Source organism: Dipodomys ordii, unplaced genomic scaffold, assembly GCF_000151885.1.
Source record: "Dipodomys ordii isolate 6190 unplaced genomic scaffold, Dord_2.0 Scaffold134, whole genome shotgun sequence".
NCBI lineage: Eukaryota > Metazoa > Chordata > Mammalia > Rodentia > Heteromyidae > Dipodomys > Dipodomys ordii.
In genome coordinates this window covers 4,871,794-4,888,500 of record NW_012267350.1, presented here as the reverse complement: position 1 = coordinate 4,888,500, position 16,707 = coordinate 4,871,794, and the positions used below count along the sequence as shown (strand labels likewise).

Below are 16,707 nucleotides of genomic sequence, written 5' to 3'. Positions count from 1 at the left end.
TTTAAACAATTTGTTTTTTCCCTTCCCCTCCACAAATTATTGATTAGTGTCTATTGCATTGGGTAACTTTAAAAATGAGTACAAGAAAGAATGAGTAAGAAATGTTTTTACTTAGTATCATCATCATAATAATGATAATACAGTGCAAAAATTCAAGGTTTTATAAACACATTATTTTCCAATTATTTGTTTGGTCTTCTCTGGACCATGTTATCAGAAGGGGTAATATTCATAGATTCCAAATCTATTAAGTAGGTGTTACTCATAAATATGATTAAATACATGGACTAAGTATTGTCAAAATGAAAAGCAAATATGTGGTTGTATGCTTATCTTCATCACATTTTGTGTGCTTTTCTCTATATAATATAATGTTATTAATGACAATATCTACCATATAGCTATATACAATTAATTTTTGGGAAGTGAATGTTAAAATACTATAAATAGTATAATATACCTAGTTTATGCTATATTGTGGTGTATTATGGCTCCACCACTTGTTAATAGGACAATCTTAAGTAAATTATTATCCTCTTTATGTGTTAATTTCGTCTTTGCTAAGTAGGAAATAATATTTTTCTCATAGACACTCTTAGTAAAGCACATAATGCTATTTTGAGGAAATGTCCCTTAGTAAGCATTTGCTGTGCACTGGCCGTTGTACTTATAGGCTGGGTATTCTATTCAGATGCTTTATACATATTAATCATCACAATGATAAAGTATGCTAATTTACTTACTGATGAAAAATTAAAATATGTAGTTAAGTAAGTTAATTTAATTTTCTTCAATATCTAAGTAAATATTTTAAAGTAAACATTGCTTATTGGCCATTTCTTTCTTTCATGTAATCTTGTTCCTAAGACAAATGATGGTGAACATATTCTGTATTACATATATTATAATTAAAATTAAAAAATAAAAAATGTGTTCTGTCTTCCCCAAAAGATCATAAACATCTTTGAAGCTATTTCTATTTATTCTTTCTTGGTACTTGCAATCTTTTCTTAGATAAGAAGCAATCAAAGGCTGGCTCAAGTAGTAGAGAGCCTACCTAGCAAGTATAAGGCCCTGAGTTCAAACCCTAGTACCACAAACAAAAAAAGAACTAGTCAAAAACAACTGAACAAAAGAAATCATTAAATATAACTTGCCTGTTTGTTGGGAACTACTTCAAGACTGTTTTATTTTTCTTCATATGTTAAATTTTTCAGTGCTCAAAAAGAAGTTTAAAGTATATTCACATAATATCCCCAGGCTTTTAATCTCACAGCATGTTTTGTTTCAGGATTACAGCTACAGAGGCTGTATACATTCAATGTATATATTCCCTAAAAGCCATGGGTTCACAGTCACTACCAGTTGTTATGACACATTGCTCCATTTTCATAAAAAGAAACAACAAAAAGCCAGTCGATATTTGTTTTTTTTTGTTTCAATGCTGAATTAAGAGATGAAAATGTTCAGAGAAAATTCTTGAACACATTATGACTTCAAGTATTTACAATGTATATCTATACTTCAATAGTAGCAACTGAATTTCTGGATTAGTAGTTTACAAAGACTAAAGGAGACCTGGGAAATTAGGGTGATGCCCTGTGTGCTGGTTGGTGGAGCCAAAGTGGAATTTCCTACTTATTTGAGAGGTGGTCTTGTTATATAATCCAAGTTGGATTCAAATTTGTAATCCTCCTATCTCAGCCTCTTAAAAGCTGGATTACAGATGTGTCTCACCACATCCAGTGGGTTTTCTAGGTTTAAGAATAGTAGGAAAATAGGTATGTGCAATTTTGCTTCAAATTATTCATTTGGATAGATAACTCCCACTTAAACACCCTTTATTAAACCATATATTGAGCTCAATAACTATCATGATTACTTTTACAAGAATCCTAAACTTTTATAAGCCATGTTAAATTTTCTTGTGCATTTTAAGAACTGTCTATTTAACATTATAGTAACTATTTTATATAAAATATGACGTTTTTCCCTTACAGGTCAGCAAGATTATATTTTAACTGTAGAAAGCAGGAATGGCATGTTTATTTCCCCTTTTATTCCTTCCATATATACACTCTCATTAGAGTAGCTTTGAATTGGTTAATCAGGAACACAAACTATGAAGACTAGACAAGTAAAATTCTAAATAAACTATTCAACTTGAAAGTGAATCTGTCCTTCCTAGGCAGGAGGGGAAGATGACTCACCTAGTTCTGATTGGTCAAGAATGCAAGAAGGCAAGTGAAAGACAAGCTTTCTGGCAAACCACAAAGGGATGATTCACTGAGCATTCCAATCATGCAGTCTAAATGCCAAGAATCTTTGTGAGCCTCCAAATTCCAATGGAATTGAAACTACTGCAATCATTTACTACTGCTAGAAAAGTTTTGCATACTATAGAAAAATCTACAGATTATGTGATACATGCCACTCCTAGCTTGGGAGAAAAGTGAAGAGTCTTTTTCTAATATGCAAAAAACCATATTCATTTTCTTAAAAAAAACAAATCAAGAGTTGATTATTTTCTGAAAGTACAGGGTAAGAGAAGCACAGCTGTAATAAATGCAAGGTAACAGCCCAGGCAGGAAAGTCCAAAAGACTCTTATTTCCAATTAACCACCAAAAAAGGTAAAAATGGAGCTGTGGCACTAGCCTTGAACAAAAAGCTCAGGGACAGTGCTCAGGCTGTGTGTTCAAGCTCCAAGACCAGCTCCCTCATCCACTCTGGTCTTCCAAAAGAGATGCAAAATAAATGGATGGTAACCTTACAATTTATGAGATTTTTCTAAATATGATTATGAAAACCCTACATTCAAAGTGAATGCAAAAGGATTAACCAATGTGCTTCCTATAAGAAAGAATAAAAAAATAGCTGGGTGCTGATGGCTCACACTCAATATCGGGTGTAGCTAAGATTAACCACCAGAAAATGAGAAGGGGTGCTATGGCTCAAAGGAGTGGAGCTCTAGCCTTGAGCAAAACAGTTCAGGGGCAGCAACCAGGCCCTGAGTTCAAGCCCCACGACAAACAACAGCAACAAAAGAATAAAATAAGCTATGTTTTAAGGCATTTATGTATGTATGTATGTATGTATAAATGCATAGATTTATTGTGTTTGTTCTGGGACTTGAACTCAGGCTGGGTGCTGTCACTGCAATTTTCTGCTCAAAGTTAGCACTCTATCACTGAAGTACACTTCCACTTCAGACTTTTTTTGGGTAGAGTTTTGGAGACAGGCATTTCACAGACTTTCCTGCCTAGGCTTCATACCTCAATCTTTATATCTCAGCTCCATGAGTAGCTAGGAATACAGGGATGAGTCACCAGTTCCCAGCTAAATTTTTGTTTTTGGAAGGTCGTGGGGCTTGAACTCTGGCCCTGGGTGCTGTCCTTCAGCTCTTCAGCTCAAGGCTAGCGCTCTACCACTTGAGCCACAGAGCCACTTCTGGTTTTCTGGTGGTTTATTGGAGGTAGGAGTCTCATGGTCTCTCCTGCCCGGGCTGGCTTTGAACCACGATCCTCAGATATCAGCCTCCTGAGTAGCTAGGATTACAGGCATGAGCCACCAGCACCTGGCTTCCAGCTAAAATTTTTTAAAAAACATAATATGAGGGACTTTTGGGAACTGTAGTAACAGATGTAAAAGAAACATCAGTGACCGAGAGCAAGAGGAAGGATTACTTTAAGAAATTCACAATACCATAGCAATGGTTTTATGGATGAGCACACATTTATATAAAGTCAAGCTCTCAGCAGGTAAAAAGAGAACTGAGACCAGAAGGGGATCCAACAGCAAGCAGCCAGGCAGGTTGACATGGGCTATAAGGAAAACCATTTAAAGGAAGCATACCCAGAAACCCTTGGGAAGGAGGTCTCTGGCTAAGTGGATGTGTACCTGGGTTTTGCAAAATTCTGAGAATTAACAAGAGCACCCCAAACCTCCTAAGACAGAACAGAAAGTGATTGCATGTGCAGCAAGCAGTTTCTGAGGAGCTACTGCACTTTAACTTCAGTTACTCAAAGCAGATTTGAATAGGTCAGGTACAGAAAACTTGAGTCTTTGCACATACAGATGATGCCTTGTGAGACTGTCAACAGGCATAAGAAGAACCTAGAGAATTCCGAAGATTCAAGAATTGCATTTACTTTGACAACTGTGCTATTCCTTCCAAAGTTATTTTTTTTTATTTTTAAATTTTCTTTTGGTCGGTTGTGGGGCTTGAACTCTGGGCCTGGGCGCTGTCCCTCAGCTCTTCAGCTCAAGGCGAGCGCTCTACCACTTGAGCTACAGCGCCACTTCCGGTTTTCCGGTGGTTTATTGGAGATAGGAGTCTCACGGTCTCTCTTGCCCGGGCTGGCTTTGAACCGCGATCCTCAGATCTCAGCCTCCTGCGTAGCTAGGATTACAGGTGTGAGCCACCAGCGCCCGGCCCAAAGTTATTTTGAAGTTAGGGCTGAGAAGAAATCAAAGAAGAATCGCTGAAACATAGAATTTTCCCATACTTTTATTAAACAATGAAAGGGCATAAGATGATGAAAAATAGAAATTTGCATACATGCCTTAATTAATGCCTATAGTGAGGAAAGACATAACCAATGTAAGTTTATATCAAGATAATGGGTCTTAACTAGAGACCCTGTTATGCTTCAGGCACATTTGGCAATGTCCAGAGACTTATTTGCTTGTCACAACTGAGAGGGGAAGGGGTGAGAAGGAGTGCTATTGGCATCTGGTGGGTAAGGCTAGAATGCTGGTAAGCATGCTACATTACCCAGGGCAGCCTCCCACACCAAAGTATCTGGCCCCTGATATTGCTAGTGTAGCTTTTAGGAGATCCTTTATATGATGATACACTGCCCTGAATTTCAACTACTTCTTATGCAATTTCATGTGAGACTGATTCTTCCAAGGCAGGTGCTTTCTACTACAGGTTATGTGGTGCTAAATACTCAAACCTAACCAAACATCCTGTTTAGACTCAATTATAGTGATTTCAAAAGAGCAGAGGAAAAGCACTATTATTCAATATAATAGAACCTTTGGGAAATATACTGCTTTTGAATCTGGTAAGAAGATAATGTGGGGGAAAGGGAGAGGAAGAGGCAAGGAAAGAATAGGAAAAATATTCTTGACTAGATTCAATAGGCAATTAAGTAATCTAATTTTTCCTAAGAGAAACGAAGTATTACCATGCTATACTATTTTCTTTACTAATGTAGACAAAAACTTTAACAGCAAAAACAAAATCTGTTGGATGCTGGTGGTTCATGCCTACAATAGCTTCACAGGAGGTTGAGGTCCAAGGATAGCAGTTTGAAGACAGCCTGGGCAGGAAAGTCTGTGAGATTCTTATCTCCCATTAACCACCATAAAAGCTGGAATTGGAGTTGTGGCTCAACTGGTAGAGGACTACTCTTTAGCAAAAAAGCTCAGGGACAGTGTCCAGGACCTGAGTTTCAAGCCCCATAACTGGCATGCACATGCACACAACCTTCCAAATATAGCTGGAATATGTTTTTCTTTCTTTTAACTGCCTTCAATATGACCACTCTGGTCACAGTCATCTCCTCTTTTTCACTCTCCCTTTGCTCATCTGGATTCAGCCTTACTAGCTTCCTTGTTGTTCAGGCCATGTGTGTCCCTGATTCATTACCTTTATCCAGAATAACCTTACTTTAGGTATCAGCTTAGTTTTTTAAGGCCTTGCTCAGATGTCCAGTGTCTTCTCAACATTTCCCATTCTGACCACTCTATGTAAACAGGCCCCTTCTTTCCCACTCCCTAGTCTTGAACTATTCTTTTTGTTCTTGTAGTCCCTTTAACCTTCTAACCTATCACCTAATTTACCTTTTTCTGCTTATTGACTATTATCTGTTGCTCTGAACTACTAACTTCACATGGGCAGCAATGTGGCCTGTTTTGGTCCCAGAAACAGCTCCAGTTCCTAGAACAGTGCCTGCCTTACAGTAGACTTAGTAAATATCTTTTGGATAAATACCTTAAGAAAATAGTCCCCAATTCAAATTTCTAGTTGCTAAATGTAAGTACTCTATTTACTCATATAAAAAATATAGTTTTCAGACACTGAAATTAGGAATAGCAACATTAATATCTGCCCTCTGTTGAGTCTTCCTGTCATTTGTTCTTTCTATCAATTTGTAGTCTGAGAATTACTTTTCTTATCCATTCCTCAGAAGGTTTCATTGTGCTTTCTCAAAATTATGTGGCGTGTACTTTAAAAATAATAAACTAATTTATCTAATACAAAACTGCTTTGGGGCCTGCTTTTAGGTACACTGTTCCTTCTCTGTGAAATGTCCATTTGTCCCCATATAACTACCCCCAATGACTCAAGACTAGGCTCTAACATGACCATCTCCAGAAAATCTCTTTGATTCCATACAGAATAAACCTCTACCCTGTAATTATTTGTTTGCTTGTCTGTGATGAAGGCCACCAAGTTCTTTCATCCTGAAAAATATCTGCTACTCCTCTAATCAAAAGATGAATCTATATTTCTTTATTTTGAACCCATGTTAGCCTTATAGCCTTTTCAATGACTGATATGACAAATCAAATGCACTGGGCTTGCCAACTTCTGTTGTGTGGGAGCCTTGAACAACTGTTGTGATGGAGATGGGGTCATGTTTAAAGAGTGGGAAGTCCTGAATGAGAAACAATAGAGGGCCTTAACTAATTAGTCATTAAGTTTTGTTCTATGTGGATCTCTAGCTGTAGATTATCTCCCTGAGACCATACTACTTTTAGGGAATCAAATATTTGTTAAATATATAAACCAGAAAGTGAATTTATTTAGATTTTACTTGGTTTGGGTTGTCTTATAAAATACTATGCTATTAAAAAGCTGACACTAGGGCTGGGAAGTTGGCTCAGTAGTAGAGTGCTTGCCTTGCATGCCTGAGGCCCTGGGTTCGATTCCTCAGCACCACATAAGCAAAAAGAAAAAAGGCGGAAGTTGGGCTGTGGCTCAAGTGGTAGAGCGCTAGCCTTGAGCTGAAGAGCTGAGGGACAGCGCCCATGCCCAGAGTTCAGGCCCCACAACCGGAACCCCCCCCCAAAAAAGCTGACACTATTACTGAATAATATTATAGTAGAGAATACTGTTGTTATAGTTTATATGAGGCTAATACAATAATCTGTTTAGAACAGAATTCATACAAAATAAAATTCCCTCTTGAGCAAATAGTCTTTAGCACAACGAAAAAAATCTGTTTTATACATTTAAAATTTTCAAGTTATCATCTTTCTTATATATATTACAGAAATATTTGTCATATATAGGTACATATATACTTGTTATATACATGTATGTATTTGTCATATATGTATACACATGTACATATACACATCTGTTATATATTCACATACATGGAAAATATTTTACTCCATATATTCACTTTCTTATATTCAATAAATGCAAAAGAAGCACAGAGAGGCTATTATATTGAAGAATCTTTCCCTTTTTTACTTATCTATAATGCTTACTTTCTTTGGATAACTGAAGAACACTATTTAATAAAAGAGCTATGTAGTCATGGGGTTGTACAGTATTGAGTTTCCATAATGACAGTATCAATTTCCTATTACCATGGTTGAAAAGAATAAGTTAATATACAACTACTTTACATTGATCATGATTACTTTTAGTTAACTAAAATAATTTGTCTAAATTTTTCAATTATAGAAATTTTAACTAAACTTGATCTGTTTTGAAACCACTTAAAATACAATGAAGGAGTCTTCAATATGTCTTAAAGGAGGGTTTTGCTCCCAATATCTGTGGGTACTGGAGATTACATAGGTTAGTGACAAAACGGGAGAGCATGTAAGTACAGCCCAGGGTTAGAGAGAGTTCAGAGGTTCCCTAGTGATGAAGGGCTGATCATCAAGAGGAAAGCCCTTGTTCTATTTTCTGGCTGTGTTTTTCTTGACACTGTCAAAAGAGACTAGGACTAAGAGACTACATCAACTTGGTAACAGTATCCAAGAGGCAGAAAGACTGAATAACGATCATACTGGTCTTCTTTGTATCTATCTAAAATTATCACTTCATATTCTGTTAGAAGATTATCTGTTAAGAGAATACAATGTTGCCTATTCCACACTATAGCATTATGAAAATATAACTTTTACTATATAAACTAAATTCTAATTTCCCTTCAATTCAGTATAGGATCCAGTTTAGTTTTTATTAGATGCAATTTTCATTTTGTTCTCATACACAGTAGCAAAAGAGGAATAATAAAAGCTTAGATTGCGTGTAACCTTTAGAAATAAGGAAACTGAAATTAGAAAGTGTTCCTATAAAAATCAGTATAATGACTTCCCAAGTACAAAGTGGTTTGTGTGTGTGTGTGTGTGTGTGTGTGCGTGCGTGCGTGCGTGCGTGTGTGTGCACATGTACAAGCCAGTGCTGGGGCTTGAACTCAGGGCCTGCTTTGTTCCTTAGCTTTTTCTCTCAAGGCTGACATTCTACCACTTGAGCAACACCTCCACTTCTGGATTTTTGGTGATTAATTGGAGGTAAAGAGTATCACAGACTTACCTGCCCTGACTGGTTTTGAAGCACAATCCTCAGATCTCAGCCTACTGAGCATCTAGGATTATAGGTGTGAACAACAAGCTCCTGGCTTAATAAATTTTTTATCTGCAGAGAAAATTAAGTTTAAAATGCTCTATAGACGAATATTTAAACAATTATGGTTCCCATTATGATGTCAGTTCCTCTTCATAAACTTTAAAGTAAGTGATAAGACCACTTACCTTCACATCCCTGTGGATTATGTTATTATCATGACAGTAGCGAAGCGCCTCCAGTATCTGTCTCATGTAATGGCTGTAAAAAAGAAAGAAATCTAAAACTGTAAAAACTTTCATTTGTTAGTGCAATACTATATAACTCTTACCTTCAGATTAGCTGTCTACAAACATTTCATTTGAGCAGTGTCAAGCTTAATGAAACTTTGGCAGATTTACAGATTTTAAAGCTTCTTGAAGAAAGAGAACTGTTTGTATTTCCCAAGTTAAGCCAGAAGAATTCCATACAAGTTCAGAGGCAAAAATACTCTAGAAATTTAAGATTGTAGTTTAAAATATGAAAAACCTCTAATATCTCAGTTAATTCTATTTAGTTAAACTGTAGAACCTTATTCTTGGTTTCTAAATGCCTCTTTATTACTGAGTACTTGTTTCATCTCTCTTCCTCTTCACTTTACTCCTTCCAATTCTCCCTTTTTTCCTTTTTGTCACTTTCCTTTTACTGTTTCCAGAATAAAACAAAAACTAAACAGTATAATTAATATTAGTACTGACAAATGACCCTGTTGGTGTTTGTGGCTCAAGAAAAAAACACACAACTCCATTCTAGCTTTATAAGTAAAGACACTTCCATTCATTAAGTTCTCTTTTTAGTATGTTACTTTCTAACCAAACTCATAAATTTCGTTTTAACTAACATATGAATTATTTTGAGCCAGGTGCCCTTGGGATGCTGAGATCTGAGGATCCAGGTTTGAAGCCAGCCCAGGCAGGTAAATTTCAGACTTTTATCTCCAACTAAACACGAAAAAGCTATAAGTGTAGCTGTGGCTCAAATGGTAGAGTGCTAGCCTGAGCACAAAAGCTCAGGGAAAGCACAGAGACCCTGAGTTCAAGCCCCAGGACCAGCACAAAACAAAACCAAAAACAGGATCCCCCCCAAATGATATGCATTATTTCATGTATTAGAGTGGATTAGGAAATTCTATTTTTTTTAAGTGAAAGGCAGAGGAGGAAAAAAAAAACAAACCTAAACCAAACCCAGACCCTTTCTGTACTCAAAAGTTATTTCCTCTAAACTAGTCTCTAAATTAATGCATTCTAAGGATAAAGGTTCTAATGTTCAATTTTCTTACTTAGTGATTGAACATATAAGAGGTTTGTTTGGGTTACTACAGCCTGTAATTTATTTTTGTGTCAGTCCTGGGGCTTGTACACAGGGACTGGGGACTGCTCCTGGGCTTTTCTGCTCAAAGCTAGTGCTCCACCACTTGAGCTACAGCTCCACTTCCAGCTGTCTTTCTGTGGTTAATTGGAGTCTCATGGAGTAACAATGCTCGACTCACGTAACTGTGACCCCTTTGTACAACATCTTTACAATAAAATAAAACTAAAATATGAAAAAATGAAAATAAAAAATATATATCTAAGCTTTATGACAAAAATCTCAGCCTCCTAAGTATCTAGGATTACAATGTGAGCCACTAGAGACCAGCCCCAACTTTTTTTTAAATTTAAAGTTAGGGGCTATTAACATTTTATGGCCCTTCAGTGGTTCAAATCAGGCTTTGGAGGATCCATGACCCCTTATGGCTAAGAGGCAACAAATACCAAAGTGGTTTGCAAACTTGGGGTTAATATTACTACAAAATACTGTTATTAATAATATTACGTTTATCAAAGGCATGGGGCATGTCCACTCAGATGTCAAAATGGAACAGTAGCTTCAAATGAGGCAACTTGTACTTATAGAATATACTACTTTGGATATATGATAGTAAGTCAATGTAAACTACCTTTAGCCTAAAGAAAATTCCTGTCTTAAAGCCTCATAGAATTGGGCATTAAGGCAATTATCTGTCATCCTGTCTACATGGAAGGCTGAGATCAAGAGGATCACAGTTCCAGGCCAGTCCAAGCCCTAATCTCAACAGCAAAAGCTGGGTAAAGTCGTATGCATATGACATTACAGTTATGTTGGGAAATAGAAATAGGAGAATCATGGCATAGGCTAGTTTGGGCATAAAGTGAGGCCCTATTTCAGAAATAAACAGAGAAAAAAAGGTGCAAGGCGTGGCTTAAGTAGTATAGCACTTGCCTAGCAAACACAATGCCTCAAGTTCAAACTCTACTACTTTCAAAAAACAAAGACAAATAAAAAGTCTCATAAAACAAAATTCAAAGCAAGAACATTTTAAAACATGCATATCAGAGTACACCATTATTTGACTCAACTATACATACAGAGAAAAATCTGAAGTTATATGAGGAGAGAGAAGAATATTTTTGGGGGTTGGGCTTGAATGTAGGTCCTGGGCACTGTCCCTGAGTTTATGGTTTTTTTTTTTTTGTTTTTGTTTTTGCTTAAAGCTAGCGCTCTACCACTTTAAGCCACAATGCCACTTTGGATTTTCTGGTGGTTAATTGAAGCTAAGCTATGGACTTTCTGTCCTAGGCTGGCTTTGAACTGCAATCCTCAGCTCTTAACCTCCTGAATAGTTAGGATTACAAGTGTGAGCTAGCTACTGGTTCCTGGCTTGAGAAAATAGAATTTTTCTCCACACATTATCATACATCTAGTATCATCTTTCTCCACATTCCCAGTCATAACCCTGGATATCAACACTGTTTCAGTAAAATGAGACACCCTCCACTCTGGCCAAAAAAATGAGATGCACAAATTCTAGAGAGTTGCTGAATAATCTTTCAATCAAAAAGCTTTATTTCATGAATATCAGAGTCCACACTTTCAGAAAAACTCAGCAGTACATACATATGTTTATTCACATCTTCCCTAAGGATCAGGAAAGTTGGCAATTCCATGGAAGAGCTGTCCAGAAGTGTATTTATTGCTTCTGGAAGGAGGCATTGGAAGAATTAGAGGAAGAGGAAGAGAGGTGACTCAATGTACTCCTCTTGTCAGCTCTGGGCAAAAAGAAATATATACTATTTGCTAGGCAGAAGATACTTTATCTCTGAAGTGTTCATACAGGATGTCCCAGGATAAAGATGATTGTAAACAGACCCTGGGCTCTTTGAGGAGTGATAGCTTCCTGAAGAATGTAAGCTAGGCAGTTTCTCTAAGGTATAAAATGGAGATGCTTCATGATTGAAAAGCTCCCTTATGTGTGTGGAATCCCCTAAGTCTCAGGTGGAGATTCAATTCTGGGACATGACTGCTTTGTTAATGTGAGAAGAAGCACTTGATAGTTCAGGCCTCCTTTGGCTTCAGTGGAGCCTTTTGATGCTTGCATCCTTGAAATGATTTTGTAAAGATTGGTATTAGGTAAAGATACTGCACTGATCTGTGAGAGTTTGATTTGATAATCTGACTCTGCACTAGCTCACTCCAACACTGTTCACCCCTGAAAGGACAGGTGTAGTTACTAATTAGGCTATACTAAGCTTGGAATAGATTTTTACTTTGTGACATGCTTTGCTGCTCCTCTTGAAATTTGGTCAGTCGAAGAGAAACAAAATTATCAATTTGATTACTTGTGAGTCTCCAAGTCTGCTACAGTTGGTCTCACTAGAATACTGAGAGAAGCTGAAGTTCCTAACAATAAATCTCAGAAGCAGATAGGAGAAATGAAAGTCAGAAGTAATCTAGCCAAACCTTGTACACTGTTCTTTTTATATAGTTATTGATCCCCTGCAATAGGAACGCACCTAATAATATTACTGGACCCCTCCCCATGTCCTGCTTATTGTGAGCAGGAAGAATATTAAATAAATTGTGTCCACACCTCTCTCTGAGCAATGGTACTTACTGGTCCCAATGCTACTCTGTCTTGATCTATTCTGGACAGTTCCTTTCATAAAAGCACCTTTTTCTTTTGTCCTGAGCTTTTATGCTTAAGGCCAGAGCTCTACACTTGATCCACAGCTCCACTTCCAGCTTTTTGTGGTTAATTGGAGCTAGGCATCTCACAGGTACTTTTCTGCCCAGGCTGGCTTGGAACTAGGATTCTCAGATCTTAGTCTCCTGCACAGCGAGGATTATGGGCATGAGCTACCAGTGCCCAGCTAATAACCTCCACTTTAACAGCAACTACAGTAGAACTAAAAATCAACAGGCTTTTTTAAAATCTTGATGTATAGACACTTGAACATTTTTCTATAAGTTTCAAGATTGGAAGAGACCAGAAGTCATTTCACTCTATGGTATCACTTCTATATGCTAACATGTTGCCTGTCCCTACAACTAGCCAATTGGCAGAGACAGGCTCAAAGTTAAGGGAAAGCTAAGAAAAGTTAAAAAAAAAGGTGACTGGAGAATAGCTAACTCTGCCAGTAGGTATGCCAGCTACTCCAGTTACCATGCTTTAAAAAAGAAAACTATTTTAAAAGAATAAAAAAGAAGCAAAATTCTGAATGTTCATTTTTCCATATTTTATGTTGTAATACAGACAAGTAGGAAAGGCAAACAGCTTCAAATTCTCAAGAAATATATAAAAATAATTACACATAAAAGTCTGAGAGGTTCATTGGATAAAGTTAGATAACGTTGCCACATGGAAAATCAAGATAACATTGATCATTTTTGTTATTTGAGAATGCCTTTTATATTTGAAGGAAAAGATGTAATACAAAATTTAAAAACTGTGCTAAGAATAAAACAACAGAAAAGTGGCACTTAAAAAATCTAACCAGGCACTGGTGGCTCATGCTTATAATCCTAGCTACTCAGGAGGTAGAGTTCGGAGGATCATGGTTCAAAGTCAGCCTGGGCAGGAAAATCTGAGACACTCTGATCTCCAATTAACCACCCCAAAATAGCTGGAAGTGGAGCTGTGGCTCAAGTGGTAGAGGACTAGTCTTGAGACAAAACTCAATAGCATCCAGGCCCTGAGTTCAAGCCCCAGGACAAGCATGCACACACCCACAAAAATCTAGACTGTGCTTTAAACAGCATGGCCCAATTATGTCTCTTTCTTGCTTTCTCTCTCTCTCTCTCTCTGTCTCTCTCTGTCTCTCTCTCTCTCTTTCTCTCTCCTATTTTCCCTTTAGTGGTACTGTGGTTTCAACTCAGGATCTTGTGCTTGCTAAGCAGGTTCTCTATTACTTTAGACATACTTTCAGACATTTTTGTTTTCATTATTTTTCAAATATAGTCTCGCTTTTTTGTCTATGCCAGCTTGGACTGTGATCCTTCCATTTACACTTTGTGTTGCTAGGATAACAGGCATATATACTACTGGAACTGGGTTTTTTAAAAAAATTATTTGAGTTAGGTCTCATGATCCTCCCAATCTCAGTTTCCCACTAATAGCTAGGATCATAGGTGTGAGCCACTGTGCCCTGTGCATACATATTTATTTGTTCATTCTCCCCAGCCCTAATGGTATAAAAAACCAAGTGCTTTTTTTCTTTACACAGTGTTATTGCCACAGGGAACTCCATCTCTAAGACTAAGCTCTTGCTCTTTGGCATGGAAGAGTCAGAATAATGAATCTGAAGACAGTCACACCATTGCAGGGGATGGTGGTAGACAAGGATGTAGTAAGAGAATCTCTAAGTTGTTTCTAGCTATATCCTTCTATTAGGCTATAGTTCTAAAAGAAACAACAGAAAGGAAGAAATGTAATCATTTAATTCAACTGCATCTCAATTGATAAAATGTATAGTGAATTCTAATAGACTGGTGGATTGGAGGGATGCTACGTCCCATGTATTAAATAGGCAACCCAATGGAGTATAGTTATAACCAAAGCAGAAAACTATTGCTATAAATATATAAGCCAGCAGGCCCAGTGGATGCATGGCTCCTATGATTTTTCATATTTTCTTCTTTTTAACCATTAGGTCTTTATGGCAACTCTTCCACTTAGAATAATGGCCATTCTTTGGTTGGTAGATAACAATAGTGGCCTGAAGCAAATATATTCAGCAGAAAAAAAAGGTACTTTCATTTTCGTTCCTTCTACTCTTCAGTTCTTTTCCTTAGATTAACTGGTCACATAATAGTTTGATATTACTAAAAAGTAAACAAAGAACTAATAAGGTACAGCTGTTAAAAACCAAACACATCAAACAAAACCCTCCAAGTTTAGTTCTACATGGTTCCTGAGCTTATACCAACCGTATCTTTGTGCAAACTCATTAGAAGTATGTAAGATAGCCTAACTGGTATGAATATGTGAAGCCATGTGAGCAGATACATTCATTGTTTGGCATTTTGCATGTCAAATTGCTATTTGGTCCTATGTTTCTTGCAGCAAAGAACAGCAGTATGTTCATTGGGAGAAGAGCAGACTTTTCTAGGTGATAGTTCTTTGTTCTTTCCTCCTTTTACTTCTACCTTTACTCCTGGGGATTACATACCTGGCTACAGCTTCACTGTATACAAAACCAGCATCAGCTCGCTTTACGATTTCAAAACACAGATCTGCTCCATCCATACTGTAAATAAATGTGAAAAAAAGAATGTAAGAGAATCCAAGAAGCCAACATTGAAAATCAATACATCATCACTAAGTTATTAGTTGACAGATTTCCAAGGGTTCTAAGTAATTTAACCCTACTTTCTTTCAATAAAAAGCAGGCATGAATTATATAGAACATTACAAACATCTTAACGTTGAAAATCTATAGAAAAAATCTACCTCAGGAAGAGCAAGACAAGGGAGATCACATAATACAAGATATAGAAGAATGACTATAAATTTTCTTTATGTTATGAAGGTAAGGAGTTTCAGGAAGAAGCACTGCTGGAGGCTGTGGGCATATCTTGAGATCACATTCCAAAATTATTCATGTTTAGTTACATCGTGTGTGTGTGTGTGTGTGTGTGTGTGTGTGTGTGTGTGTGCGTGCGCACACTTGTCCTGGGGGTTGAACTCAGGGCCTGTGTGCTGTCCCTCAATTTTGCTCTAGGCTAGTACTTTACCACTTGAGCCATAGCTCCACTTCTGGCCTATGTTGGCTAACTGGAGATAAGACTCTCATGGACTTTATTGCCCAGGCTAGCTTCAAACTGTGATCTTCAGATCTCAACCTCCTGAGTGTCTAGTATTACAGGAGTTAGCCACTGATTCCTGGCTAGTTACATAGTACTTTAAGAAATAAGGCAGGGGATCTGGCACAAATGGTAAGAATACTTGTCTAGCATCCATGAGACCCTGGGTTCAAACCCCAGTACTGCAGCAACAAAACAATAATATATATATAGACATTAAAGTATTTTGCTATAGTTATCACTGCTAAATGGGGAATTCAAATTATATATTATGAAATGAAATAGCAATGAGCTAATGAAAAACTTATTCTTATTTACCTTCCATGAGCAAAGTTAATTGCTACAAACATACTGGAATACACTGATGTACTGGTGACACAGTGTTACTCTCTTGCTCCAAACTTATAATTAAAGGTCTATATTTCTCACCTTCTAGGTAAGATTTCTTGTGGTCTTAGTTACACCTTCCCTCTTTTACTGACTTTGTTTAGTGACATTTCAATAAAATAATACTCTCTATGCAGACTAGTCTTATTTCTACTTCTTGAATACTCTATTTTATTTTCTCTGTTTTGCTACATACTTCTGCATATACTGCTCTTTATATTTAAAATCTTGCTAAATTCAAGTTTCCAATTCATTCTCATCTTCCCATAAAGCTCCCTCAACGATTACCAGACACATTAATGTCTTCCTTTGCTTTCATTTTTGATCACCTAGTCTGTAGCATAACATTTAGCATTTACATATAAAATACATGCTGCATACATGTATGTTTTTGTAAGATCATTACCTATATTAGTGAAATTATTCAAATATTAATAGCTAACATTTTCATAAGGCTTTGAGTTTTATAAAGTATGTTCAAATCCAGTAGCTCAATCTTTAATATACCTGCCGCAGGTGTGAGAAAACAGAAAGTTATAGAAAGGAAAGCAAAGGAAAGAACATAGTATTTGTCAGGCCT

General features: G+C 36.9%; 1 protein-coding gene across 4 annotated transcripts in view; it reads right to left on the bottom strand.

Annotated features, from left to right (window-relative positions):
- Positions 1-16,707, bottom strand: part of Cask (calcium/calmodulin-dependent serine protein kinase (MAGUK family)) — a 343,930-nt gene that overhangs the window by 145,401 nt on the left and 181,822 nt on the right. For all 4 annotated transcript variants that reach the window (XM_013030852.1, XM_013030854.1, XM_013030855.1 and 1 more), the window contains exons 4-5: positions 15,107-15,184; positions 8,789-8,861 (exon numbers count right to left, since the gene is read on the bottom strand). In XM_013030852.1, the coding sequence (XP_012886306.1) occupies positions 8,789-8,861; positions 15,107-15,184 (151 nt within the window). The remainder of the gene's footprint in view (positions 1-8,788; positions 8,862-15,106; positions 15,185-16,707) is intronic.